Source organism: Haemaphysalis longicornis, unplaced genomic scaffold, assembly GCF_048455015.1.
Source record: "Haemaphysalis longicornis isolate Haplotype H1 unplaced genomic scaffold, Haemaphysalis longicornis Haplotype H1 scaffold_7, whole genome shotgun sequence".
Classification (NCBI taxonomy): Eukaryota; Metazoa; Arthropoda; class Arachnida; order Ixodida; family Ixodidae; genus Haemaphysalis; species Haemaphysalis longicornis.
The window spans coordinates 11262884-11277097 of NW_027526422.1; the positions used below are offsets into that span (position 1 = coordinate 11262884).

Here is a 14214-nt window from a genome sequence, read left to right on the forward strand (position 1 = left end):
AAATAAATAAATAAATAAATAAATAAATAAATAAATAAATAAATAAATAAATAAATAAATGAGAAAATACAGTAACTGGAACGGATTTCCCAGTGACAAACTTTTTTCGCTTCCATTTCTGCATTAAGCCTAATCGCTGTAAGTTGGCAGCAAGCCGCAAGATAGGCTGATCAGTTCATATTCGGGAGGAGGGGGGGGCACATACTTTTGTTCTTAAACGCCTGACGATTACTGCTAAGGCTCTAATAGGCTCCAACTTTAAAAATTTTTGATGGTGTGCCCTAATCATGCTGTTTACCTTTCGCGCAGAAGACGCACAGTGTTCAACAGCGGAGTTGTTTGAGCTTGAGCTTGGTCCAGTGGCGTTAGCAAAAAAATACAAAGAAAAAAAACTTCGCCACCTGTAAACGGTGCGCCACCGCAGCTAGGGTATTATAACAGTGAAACCGGCTTTCGCGCCGGCTCCAGAGTGAGCACAAGTGGTACTACGCGTATCGCCCCCCCTCACTATACCATCTTGAGGGGCTACTAAATCGCAAAAAGAAAATTGGCGTAGCTTGCATTAGTGTTGCAAGGCTGGAAAAACAAAGGAGCTGGGGCTCGACCTAGCTTCTTCCCCCCTTAGATCCGCTGTCTGGGTCGGGGACCGCCCGGAACTGCCAAAACAAGAATATCTGTTCTGAACTTACCTGAAGCTTATCTGAACTACCTCGGTCGCCGTCATACATTCACTAAGCCTAGGGCAAATTTGCTACAGTGCTTACTTCAGTTCAAATAACGCGGGTCGGGATGCCCAGTGCAGCAGGACCGCTATGCCCGTCCTGCTACTATACTCCGCCGTGATGGACAGTGCAGGTGCCGAACCACCATCTCTCTCTCTCTCTCTCTCTCTCTCTCTCTCTCTCTCTCTCTCTCTCTCTCTCTCTCTCTCTCTCTCTCTCTCTCTCTCTCTCTCTCTCTCTCTCTCTCTCTCTCTCTCTCTCTCTCTCTCTCTCTCTCTCACACACACACACACACACACACACACACACACACACACACACACACACACACACACACACACACACACACACACATACACACACACACGCACGCAAAGGGCCGCGCATCTGCTCTCTTCGCTGCAATGTCGTTGAAAAACGATAGTCTTCTGCCACGCCTGCCACGTAACTGCCTTTCCTCTCTCTCCGGAGACACATCTCACTCTCCTCTGTATTGCCTTGCGCCTTCCATGATGAGCGCAATGGAGGCTTGTTGAATTCAATTTTGCCGGGTTCGCATTGTTGACACGCCTTATTTTCGGACGTTATGTTACTGTTGGGCTTGAAGTGCCGTCTCGAGCTCGGCGCTCGGGCGGGAGTCCTTATATTTGTGGATAAAATATTGTTTCTAAACCGTTTTTTTCTTCTTTATCGCGACAATCTGGATCACATCTATATAACTAAAATAACACTGCTAGTATCAGTTATGTATTTATGTTTTGCCTCAAATATGTCTAACGTTATTTGTTTGCCGAGCAATGTTGACACGCATCGAGTATGCTACTAGATTGCGTAGTTTAGAAAGGTTTTGTTCGCATATACTTCTTGTTCACAAATTTTCTCAGCTTCAAACCAGGCGGCTAAATCGATGTACCAATAGTCAGACAGACTAAAATTTTGACGATTAAGTCGCTTAAAAAGTCGTCATTAGAAATCATGCAATAGTTCTACTGAACAAATTCCATGAACATAAGGCCGGTCAGCCCTGCCATGCACATCTCAACTTTTCCAACTCAGTCGAACGACCAGATACCCAAGGCCAACTCTTAATTGTACTCAGCCAACTACTAAGCAGAAAAACCACATAGCGCCTCAAATGCATACACATTACACGTAAAAAAACTGCGACGTTTTTTTTTTTACTTTTAGTTCAATAAAGAAAATCGAACCTTGTGTCATCCAGAATGTCCTCAAGCTCTTAACAGAATGCAAACTCCTACTCCTATTTGCGTTCTTGCATTTGCTCAGAACAAACTATACGTGGGAGCGGTACGAACCGCACCAGCGGCACTCGGGAAGATCAAACGACTCGGTCGTCGAATTGAAATGCCAAGCACTAAAGCAAGAGTAATCTGGTTTCTCAGCCGCCGATCCCACGAAATGAAACCGCTCACCCGGCGGTTTGTCGCGAGATCACTCGTTGGTGTTCAAGCTATCATGAACTACGCTCCCAAATTCCTACCAGGCCAACCGTAGCAACGGAATGAAACTTGAATAAAGAAAATCGATACGAGCAGTCGGAAAAGGATGAGCAACCCGGTAAACTCATCGGCCCAAAGTACGCCTCAAAAGAGCACCAACTTCCGCGCTTCGGTGGCAACGCCATGATCTGCTGGGAATTCGCCCCGAATCGGCTACGGTGGTTGGGCGCGCCGCATACTATGCACACTGTCTAGGGAAAAACAGATGCCAACTACCCACAGGTTCAACCCCTACAATGCAGTGTACCGTAAGAAAACAAAGTGCGAATGTCTGTGTGCCTAACTTTTTGTTGCTTTTTGCTACGAACTTTCTTCACCATGAGTGAGTCCCTACTGTCTGCCCCCATCAGAAAGCAGCCGTTTTCTGCCACATTCGTATCGCTAAGAGCCGCAGTAAGTTGTGTAACTATGGCGTAGCAACCTGCATGTTTATTGAATGAGAAAGCATACTAACGTTTGCTTCGATCGACAAATTTTAAGAAGACGCTGAAGTAATTTGCCAACCTTGTCTATTTACCTCGAAGTGTAGAATGCTTAGTTGATGTTCTAAGATTTTTCAGCTGATTTACATGCACATCAACGAGACAAAGGACATTACGAAGTAGTGTTTCTCTCTCACGATTTTTGTTTGCTGACGTTAGCTATGACCAAACACGGGCAAGTCCATAGAGATAAATTTAGCAATTGGAATGTTTACCTTATTCAACATTTACAAACTATAAGTTTCTTTAAACCGTGAAAATCGGGAAACTGAATCTTTTCAAGGCTGTGATAGCATGAAAACGCTTTACGGTTTTTGGCGCGGAGGCCGCGAAAGGTGCACTGTGTTTCGTCTTCGGCCGCCCATTACAGATAAAATAAGGCTGCAGGCGTCCGCTCGATTGTCTTATAATGGGTATGCAACATTTAGTAGGACGTCCCCTCGACTGTTCTTTCATTGCAGGACCACATCCACTAATCCTAATGACGCATGCTGCATCGAGAAAATTGTTAACAAAAACTTTAAATCCTGGCATTCAGATTGTTCGGATGCTCCTCTGGAATAGGGGTGGTCGCTGCCCCAAATATGAACACCCCACAACAAGATTAAGGGTTCGCCTTCAATGGCGGGATTACCAAGCACAAGCCGACAGGACGAGTCACCGACAGGACAGCAGTCTTTAAGCTGCCAAAAATCGATCTTGTCCGAGAATGAGCTTCAAATACTAGAAGCACGTACACTATTCAATGGCAGACATAAATCGCTTAGCGGGTATACACGGGTATACACACTGCCAGGTATACACGGAACTCTTCCACTGGCCCTTCGAGTCTTCCTTCAACATGTCGTTGCAACGATATCATCAAGCGCAGATAATTATTCGTCAATGACAGATGGCCCTTACGATGGCTCTTACGGTGATGATTACACGAACAGATAATCACGGGCAACTATACAAGCTGGTTGGTCAGATTTTTTTTCCTGCCTTCTTCCCCATTTATATTTCTCAGCATCCTTCCTTGGACGGAGCTTCTAAAAATCGAATGCCTTGTATGTCTCATTACGCGAAAAGTCCCCGGCGCTGTGACCGAAAGACGCTCATAAAAATACGTCATCATGCACGCCCTGCGAATCAGAAACGAACCAAAGAAAAAAGCGGGCCCCTGTGTTCCCATAGATAACGCCTAGGCATGCACAGAGCCTCGTAGAGATGGGGGGAGTTCCCATCTTGCTCTGCCTTGGCGGTAGCAGCCAGACGGCCGAGTTCGCCTTCTGAGTAAAAGAGCGCTGTTCGGCTGCCGTTCTCCTCGATAACACCCCTGGTTAAACCGTATGAACCGGCTAGGTTGACATCAGAGACAGGACGGTGTTTAGTGCAACAATGGTAGATGTGTTACTTGCGAAGTGCTCGCTTTAAAATACGAAGAATATCCGCGATACCGTAGTCACAGTTACGGTTATATCAACTGTGCAGGTAATACAAGTAGAAACATTTCACCCGCGAGACTGTGAGGCTATGATGCACCATCTTGCCACACATACACGCACCTTTTGCATTATGAGCGATGCACGCTTCACGAACGTCTTTAGTGCAAATGAAAAGACTGTGAGTGCGCACGTGCCGGTTCCTATCTCTTCATTTTCCCTTTCCCTCTCTTTCATCGCCAGCAAAGAGCAGTGGGAGGATATTCGATTCGGACCCTGACATCTAGCAGTGGGCCGTCCTGAAGGCCGATAACGCCGCTAGGAGCCAAGACGTCCTGGCTGTCGTCTGAAGCACGCCGGCCCTAGCTAGGCCTCTTTTTTTGTACACAATAATGTTACCTCCTCCTCCATATTCATACCCCGAGCCCCCCTCGGTGCAGAGTAGTGAACCGGGCTCCACACCTGGTTAACCGCACTGCCTTTCCATTAGCTTTTCTCATCTTTTTGGAAAGGAATCGTGTGGGTTTCCGCAATTAATTCGCAGTTCGAAGATGAGCGCGTTCATACCTTGCATCGATTGACGAAGCTTTGATTCAATCAAACTTTTCTTCCTTTCTAATTTTGCTTCTCCTTGAGTGCAAACAGGCTGAATTATACTCACTTACGCAAACCATAACTACTTTTGAGAGACATGTAGTTGTTACCCTGCGTGCCTGCGACACACTTCAGTATCTCGAAGCGTTGGCGCCATTCATGGATGCATCCATTACTGCAGCTGTAATACACGGCCAACAAGAGAAGCACAGGAATTCAAGCAAAGTGTTCTGCATAGAGCACGTTGGTTTTTTTCGTACGTCTGCAAATTGGGCGGAAATATTGTGGAATACTGTTTGAACGTATCGGGCCGCGCCGACCGTGACTCGCCAGCGCTGATCCATTGGCCTCGATAATTTTTGAACTTGATTCGGCGCGCAACACATGACGTGCTTTAGTGAAACCCATGTGAAACTAAGGCTCAAAGCCGGTTGTTGTAGGATGACAGTGTCCTCCAATCCAAAGCCCAGTTCGAATGATCCCCTCCAGCACCCTTGTTCAAATATTCAAGGATATTATTTGACGTTTGTTTTTCATGTGATCACTATTCAACAATATTAGCGCATACCGTAAGGGCGCACATTTGTTCCCTTCTATTCTCCGTCGTTCGTAACGCTGTGGAAGTGTACGGCGCATTGACCGGAGACGAATGCTGGACAGAACAGGAACACGTCATTGTACAACAGCCAGTTCTAAGCTGTGGTTTCACAATTGTTTCACTCTTACTGTTCTTCCCTATGGTGGCGCATTCTGTGCCATATGAACTACATAAGGTCACTGGAGCGTGGCAAAGGATCATATTAACTAATTTTTTTTTACAACCTGGAGCCTGTTGTGCTCGCATAAGCACTCTACAACTCTGGACTTAAGTGCACGAATTAGTGCCTCAAACGCCAATCACGCCAGTCACGCCAGTCACGCTCATCAACCGCACAGCTGAAATTTCCACGTGCGGTTGCTCTCTCTCTCTCTCTCTCTCTCTCTCTCTCTCTCTCTCTCGTATTCGTGCCCTCACACTTGCAGACTAGCCAGTGGGAAAAAAGTAGTGCGGGTGGAGCGGGCACCATCGCCTGCGACTGCAAGGCAAGGCAAGGCAAGAGGGAGAGAGAGATAATGGTCTTGAATGGTACTGGTGAGGAGAGCCTGGCAACGGCGGCTAGCTTGCTACACCAGATGCATGAGAAGAAATTCAATTGACGACGTGATGATGATGATCATGGCTATGATGGAAGAGGAGGAGGAGGAGGCGCCACTCTATGTACAGGGCGACGACAGGGGCGTACCGTCCGACTGGGTGGCCGACTCGACGCGGTTCTTGAGCGTGCCGTACTTGGCCATGATGGACTGGCGCACGTTCTTCTCCGGGTGGCAGAGGATGATGTGCAGCTTGGGCAGGAAGAGGCAGAGCAGCGTCACGCTGGCGCTGAGCGTGACGGCGATGGCCATGCTGGTCATGTTGACCGTCACCATGCGCCAGGTGGCCGCGTAGATGGGCACGAAGGCGAGCCAGATGACGCACGTGGTGTACATGGCGAAGCCGATGTGCCTCGACTCGTTGAACGCCTCGGGGATCTTGCGCGTGAGCACCGCGTACACGGTGCACACGACCACCAGGCAGAGCGGGTAGGCGAGCGCCAGCGCGTAGCCCTCCCGCTGCACGGCCGCCAGGCACACCAGCTGGTTCTCCTCGCGCGTCGGGTGGTGGTGCACGGCGCGCGGGGGCCGCAGTGCCAGCCACAGCGCCGCCACCAGCGCCTGCACCGACACCAGCGCGCCGCACAGCGCCAGCTGCGACTTGGGCGAGATGCAGCCCGGCCGCTGCGCGCTGCGCCGGCCCGCGCGGAAGATGCGCGCGATGCGGTCCGTCTTGGCCAGGATGGCCGCGTACACGATGGAGAAGCCCAGGCCCAGCGTGGCGCGCTGGGCGCCGCACACGGCCGCGCTGGGCGGTAGCACCAGCAGCAGGACGGTCAGTTGGCACACCAGGCCGCCGACGAGCAGCAGCGCGCTCAGCTCGCGGCCAGAGGCGCGCACCACGGGCGTGTCGCGGTGCACCAGGAACACGAGGATGGTGAAGAGCGCGAAGGCCGAGCCCAGGGCGGCCAGGCTCAGCGCCGTGATGGCGAACGGCGCCCCGGGGCTCATGTACGACTCCGGCACGGGCAGGCAGCGCTCGTGGTACACGTCCGGCATGGTTCCCGGCGCGCAGTCGGCGCACGCCCCGCCGGCCGCCACGAACGTGTAGCCCGTGCACGGGAGGCAGTGCCAGCAGCACGACTCGCCCTCCACCAGGCGCTGCGCCTCGCCCCGCGCGCACGGCTCGCTGCACACGGAGCGCGGAAGGGCGGTCGAGTTGAGCCGGAACTGCAGCCGGCTCATCTCCAGCCGCAGCGTGCCGTCCTTGTAGTCGCCCACACGCTCCCAGCGGTACGTGCCGGGCTCCACCTGCTTGAAGTGGAGCACGTTGTAGCGCGCGGGGCCGTCGCCCTGCTCCGAGAAGCGGAACGTGTCGTTGCTCAGACCTGCGCCAGAGCAGAGAGAGAAGAACACCTTTCCTCCACACGCTGTTTTCTCTACATACTGGAGAATACCTCGCCTACACCTTTGAGGTGCGTCTCAATGTTCTGCGGAACAGTCGCTAATAGCCTGACCGGTGAAGTGGACGCTCTTGAGGGACTTGAGCAGCTCGGTGCCGTCGACGGGCCGCATGCTGTCGCAGAGGCCCGGCTGCCCGCACTTCTTCTGGTGCATGTCCCGGAGGGCGTAGGCGAAGGCGAGCACGGCGTCGCTGACGAACTGCAGCTGCCCCTCGAGCCGGTAGCCCTGGTTGGCGCCGATGCGCTCGCGGCCCGTGCACCGGCGGCTGTAGTTGCGGTTGAACGGGGTCACCAGGCTGTCGTTCCACTTGCAGCTGCGCCACCCGAAACGAGAGGGCAGGAAGGGAAAAAAATGGGGGCACGAAGGTTTAACGGCATGCGATCGGGGAAGAGACTAGGGTCGGTATTGTAGAAAGGACAAGACTGCCCTGCTAGGAAGGAAGATAAAAAGTAAGGACAAGAAAAAGCCAAAATGAAGGGGAAAAAATGTCCGTGGTTGAGCGTGACGGTACGGGTACAAAAGTTATCTGGTTAGGCAAACGTAAAAAAAAACTGGACCAGCTAGTGAAATTGCGTAGCTAAGAAGTATGGCGCGAAACGCAAAGCACGAAAAGTACGAAAAGCGAGTTGAAGATGGTACGGGCACACGCGTTGTGTTTGTCCCGTCTGTTCCGGTTCATATTTCGTAACCGTTATACAGTTTGCCATATCCGAGTCTTCAGATCAGTGTTTTTCTTAGGCAGCAGTGCCGTCTGTGCAAGAGAACGAAGAATCGGGGGTAGCTTGACCTCGTTTTGGTAGAACATTTCACACCTTGATGTTATAACGCGCTCGGAAGTAATCGTAGGACACATCATCATTCATGCGGAAAGGAAGTCAGGCGGTCTATCAGTTAAGCCACGACTACTTTCATGTTTGCGCAAGGAAAGAAGGCTGGTACCAACATCATGTCACCGTGACAAATCTCTGACTTGGTGGCCAAATAGTACACGCTTTTCTGCAATTGCTGGCCAAGGTTCTTGCGTTTTCGGCCACATCGCGTGTTGTCTTTTTTCTCCGTTGTACTATCGTTCGCTCTCCCCCGTCCATGGCGCTCACGCCGCACGTTTGCTGTCGTATTTTTATTACCTTCTTCCGGTCACGCCGCCCACGCCGACGGTGCGGTCGCCTTTTCCCGTAATGAGACGCATAAAGAAAGTTTTCGCCGTGAAAAGTTTGGGTCGCTCCAGGTAGGGTGCTCATGCACACTGATGCCCGCAAACACAGTATACGGTCTTTTTAGTGAGATGACCATACGTGCAGAAGTGCGTGCTTTGTAGAACAAATCAGCCGCGTACAGAAATAAAACAGTTCGACGCTTTCGACACACCTCTGTCTGAATAGGCGAAAGCCAGTGCATGTTGATGAAAGTAGGGCTGTAGGCGTTGGGCAGCTGACCATGAGCCCCTGGTTCCATCTACGGCGTGACAGCCGCTTTCTTGGTGGAGGCAAAAAAACTCCAGTGTGTCGAGATTTGGGCGCACGTCAAAGATCTCAAAGTGGACTAAATAAATTTGTTATTTTCCGCCAAAGACGCGGGTCGTGGCCCTTTTGTGGCTTCGGAGCGTGAAGCATTCAAAACTGCATTTTTACTACAATGCTTCATAACGCTAACGCGAAGAAAATCCACTTGTTTGTGGGTGTGAAATCAAAAAATTAAAGCCGTTCCACTCAATGTGAAAGCTGTGGGAAGTGCAGAGCAGTGATTCGCCGTAATGGGCTATAGCGCCCTTATCCGTTCACTGCTACCCACCCAATGCAATTAAAATTTTCCGCCTTCGCAGTGCTCGCGTGCCCTCTGCCTGAAACTGCGCCAGCGGGAGTTCTGTTCTTTTTGTGCTTGCTTTTCCTCCCGCACGTGCCGACGTTGCACTACCACTTTTTTTCGCTTGCTATCGTAAAAACCAACGCAAGGAGCGTTCCTAACTAAATGAACGCGGGCGCTGCCGGTTAATTACGTATATTTTGCCTCAAATGTACCTACAGCTTTCTTTGCGCTAAACAACGGGGAGATGTATGACAAGTGCCAGCAGTTCACGAGTTTCGAATGCTTATGACTTCATAAACCGCTTGGCTTTCAGGGCCTCTGGCCTACGCCGCGATGACAGCAGCTACGACGGAAAGCCGTGTGGCTCTACTTCGGTCCAGCGAGCGAGCTAGGACGACAAGGCGAGCCCCCAACGGGCTCTGCACTTAAAAGCAAGAGTCGAAGAGGAGAGGAGCCGCTCTGGAATGCGGCCCTGCAGAAAATCGACACTAAGCGAGTAGGCCTTAGCGATGCCAATGCGTGTTTGGCACCGGACCAAGTAGGCAGTCAGCAGAGGCATCTCACTTTTCAAGGTCGCGGCAGAAAATGATCGCGTGCCACAATTGTTTCGTTAGTGGCTGCGTATGTGTTCTGTTTACTGTATAGATAATAGAAATGATCGAAACCACGCCTCCTACGAGAGTTGTGAGTGTTTCTGTACAACAGCATGACAGCAGAATGACGCGGCTATGTGAAAAAAGGGCAACAGACAAAACGTACGAGCAAAGGCAACATCGTTGGCAATGCCATGGCACAGATTGCTTCGAAACATCGATTAAGTGTTATTCGTCTCATCATTCATCTGATCGTCCCTTCGCTGAACGAGAAAACATAAATTTGAGAACTCGAGAGAACACTAATGCTAACAGATCAGTGTCGCATGAATTTCATTTTTCGCACTCACAATTATATTCATAGCGCTCACACATCGGCATAGGTATCATTTTGCTTATAAGGTAACTTTACCGTTATTTTCAACCGGAGAGACTATAACAGCGGAGTTCTAGACCTCTTCAAAGGCTCAACGTACGCAGAAACCACATAGGATTCAAACCCCGCGACTCAAAAGGCCGCCCAATACAATTGCTTTGAATTTTAAAACGAGGCTTTAGTGTCCTCACTGAAGCCGTGTTACGCAAATACACCCTGCAGGAAAGCCAACTTTCTCTGGCGATGATGATGAATGATCGTGGGTGAGGTGAAAGAAAAAATTGCGCCCACATCCCCGCGAGGGGAACCCTTTGTAGATGCGACGCATCGTGGGGTTCACTTGGTGTTTCCGTTGGATTGATTCCGAAATCGCGTGAAACGTGTCGGGAAAGCGTATGATTATTATGTTTTATGATTATTATTGTTTTATTGGCCAATCTTGGTCAATCTCTCTAAGTGGTATGCTTGGGGCTTCGCTGTCGCAACGACCTTTACTCCATCATTGTTGCTGTAAGTGGGAGCTTCTTTTCTTTTATTGCAAGTGTTAATCATTGCCCCATCATGCGTTGTATCAGTAGCATCTTGACGTAGTTTGAATGAGTCAAGGATGTAAGGCGCGTTCGTAACATTTGATTCTGTCTCGGTTTTGTGGCGCAGTGGGAAGAGCACCATGTACCTCGCGTTCCGCCCACAGGTTCGTGGGATCGAAACCGGGCGCCGCTAACTATTATTTTTTTTTATAGTGTAGGTGGAGGGGTGTGGACGGACAACGCCGTATGGAGGGACAAGGCGAGTGTATGAGATGCAGTCGCATCTAAAAAAAAGCTTCCCGTGGCCGGAATCAAACCTAGATTCTTCGCGTTACGAAGCCGGCGTCTATCCGATTGCTCCATTTCGACATGGTCAAAGCGAACGCCAAGCAGCAGGTACCGGTTCGCTCCGTACATCCCGAAACCAAACGTTCGGCCTACGGAGTGCACACCCGAGAGTTGCTTCGGTTATTCTAGAAAAGTGGGCATACCTCCAGAGTATAGGACATACTCGCAGTATGGGATTGACCAACCAAAGAATCCATCACGAGAAAGCTTCGCGTTCAACCATCGTCGTCGTTAGACGGAGGGGTGCATGATTTTTTAGGAAGCACCTTGGTTAGTCCAACCTATACCTAAACCTAATCTGCAGGAATGTACCGGCGCCAGGATCTTACGCGCTTCTCAAGGTTCACATGCCAGACGGGCCCCTCTTTCCCCAGCCACCGTTGACTTCGACGCATCGCCAACTCGTGCGCTATCGATCGTCCTGTGCCAGCTTCTCGCTTCCCTTCCGGTAAAACATTCCACCCACGTCAGAAACTGCGGCCACTTCGTCGAGCATGTGAAACTACTTGCGGAACGTGGAAGCTTGCAATGCGCGAAGAAAGATAAAACAGCGAAACAGTAGTAGGACGAGAGAAGGCTGACGCGACAGCGATGTGGTGCCGCGTCGTCTTTCCCCCGTGCTATTCCGGCTGCGCTGTTTCATTTTTCCGCGAGTTTCGAGCGGCCAGGATGTCCGACTCGTCCTTCAGGACGTTGTCTTGCTCTTGACTACCATTATGGCTTTTCCCTGCTTGTCGAAACCGCCAGAGAACCTCTCGAGAACGCCAAGAAGGCGGACCACGATTGCCAGTGCCTGGGTCGAGTAGATACCACACTATTACGGTTCTACCTGCACAGCACGTATTTATACTACAAGCGAGATTTTTTAAAGCAAACAGTTCGTCCTCTGGTGATGATAGTGAACCTGACAGATGTGATTGAAATAATTGACTCGTAAAATTTCCCCGAGATACTAACCTTGTTTCGACGCTACGCAGACACTTGTTTCTGAATTTTCTTCGAATCGATAGCGGAAAGCTTCCTCATCTCCTGCGTTGTTCCCTCAGGGCTTTACAGCACGGTAGAAAGTAGCGGGAACACAAAACAGTGTTCAAGGGAAAAAAAATCGAACTGGGCGAAGATACTTTAAACACGTGTAGACAACCAACAACCAAATAAAACGGATAGAGCGATTCGGTCCATCGCGAAAAGCAAGGCCCAGAACACCTTGCCATTCCTTGACATTTTCGTAAAAACAGGAGTGCGATCATCTCGGCCTCATTGTCTGCAAAGAGCCAACCGGCAGCGCACGCTAGTTCCATTTCTATTCCTACAGTGCCAGTTTTACTAGTCTTTTGTCGTTCCGGTTCTCCAGCGTAAAGCAGGAACTTTATCTTCTCGAGAAAAAGGAGCTACAAAAAAAGAAAACTAGGAAATTGTGTATCTAAATAAAAGCGATTACATCAGTAACTTTTTTCGAAGCACCAAGCCCCGTACCCCCTATTGCCGTGTCCAAAGCAAAGTTTCTACTACCCTTTGAGATCCTCGGGTCAACAAAGTCTCCGCCACTCCTCCCTCCCCCTACCGGCAACAATGTCTCCGTATTGAACTTCCGTTTATGGAGGGAGAAACAACACGCTGTCTCAAACTTGGAAATGGAAGGTAAGGTCACAATCGCTTACTAGCCATTGTCCGACTGATGCGTTCATCTAAAGCGCGGATGCCAAAAACAAAGCGCACAAGGCATCGTCTTCCAAATCCATTGTACGTAATGCCTCGTACGTAATGTCTCGTCAATTATGTCAACGGGACGAGAAGCTTGAAAGAATATTTCTCTGAGCATCAAAAAGGCGTCACTAAATATCACATCTAACAGAGCTCTCTAATCGAACACCGCGATACGGAAAAGTATTTCTCTGACTAAAGCTGTGCTCAGACTACCAACGCAGAAGCCACATCGTGATCTATGGACGTAAAAAAAACGGCATGTGACGCAGTTCGGTTGGCTGAGACGTGAAATGACGTCATTCCTTCACATTATTACGATAGTTGCGGCAACAGTCTACACGCTACGACGAATACCATGATGTAAAAATTACTTCGAGCCATGACCTTTACCAACAACTCCAGGAAACTTCAAAGGTGGCTGGACGTTCTCTTGTTCGCACCCGCTTATATGGATTTCAGCGCCTCATGGCAAGAAACTACAGAAAGACGATCTTTTGTCCGCACATAATTGCAGCGTACAGACAAACCTGGCTATCGAAACCGAGCCGATTTCTAATCATTAGGACTGCATTTATTAACACTGTTGATAGGATTTTTTTGTTTTCCCTTTCCTCCAGAGAGATAAAACGCTCTTCTCACCCAAACACGCCCGAATTACTATCAGTATAAAGTGATGCATCATTTACAGGCAAAAAATATCGATGGGGAATGGCTGCGCATACGTTCTATCACGCTCAATGTATGGTACAAAGTATTCAGTTGGTGATACAGTAAATACAACGAATCCAGGCACGAAAAGCTATTACGAAGCTTATTGCTTTAGGGCGTTGTGCATGTAATGTTTGCTTGATTTGTATGTCTATCCTGTGATGCACCAAGCAATAACGATGGAACAACAATGGGAGGAAGGCAGCAAGCAACAGTAGCAGCAAGAAACCAGGCAATTATCCGGTTGGCAACCCTATACACGGGAATGGGTATACGGAACTGAAAGGGAAAGAATGGTAAAGAAAGTACCACGGGATATAATAAAGGAAGGAATGAAACCAGAATAGATACTATAGAAGCGTATTTTGCGTTCGCTTCCAGTGGGTCCCTTCCCACGTAGGAGTGCTTGGAAACGAGGCTGCGGACCAGTTGGCTCGTGAAGCGATATCGTGCACTCGTCCTCTGAAGGTGGCTCCAAATGAACGGCGCATTTTAAAAACAATCATACAAGATCATTTCCGCTCTCTTTGGCGACCACACCATCGACCTTGTGTCACAAAAGGAATGAAGAGGACAGAGGCAACCTTACTGTTCCGCATACGGACCAACTCAGCGCGGACACCTGCGTGGCTCCATAAGCTGAACATTATCGCTTCACCTCTGTGTGGAACGTGTGGTGCTACAGGCGACATCGGTCATTTTATTATGGACTGCCGAGAGCATGCGAAGGAGCGGTTAGCTTTGTTTAAAGAACTGCGAAGGATGGCCGCTCCGCATGCCTTTTTGAACGATTTAATTTTCCCGGA

At 49.6% G+C, this 14214-nt stretch overlaps 1 protein-coding gene across 3 annotated transcripts in view; it reads right to left on the minus strand.

Moving 5' to 3' along the window:
* The window catches only part of Mtt (mangetout), a 109075-nt gene that overhangs the window by 57051 nt on the left and 37810 nt on the right, over positions 1-14214 (minus strand). For all 3 annotated transcript variants that reach the window (XM_077675979.1, XM_077675981.1, XM_077675980.1), the window contains exons 6-7: positions 7394-7653; positions 6026-7264 (exon numbers count right to left, since the gene is read on the minus strand). In XM_077675979.1, the coding sequence (XP_077532105.1) occupies positions 6026-7264; positions 7394-7653 (1499 nt within the window). The remainder of the gene's footprint in view (positions 1-6025; positions 7265-7393; positions 7654-14214) is intronic.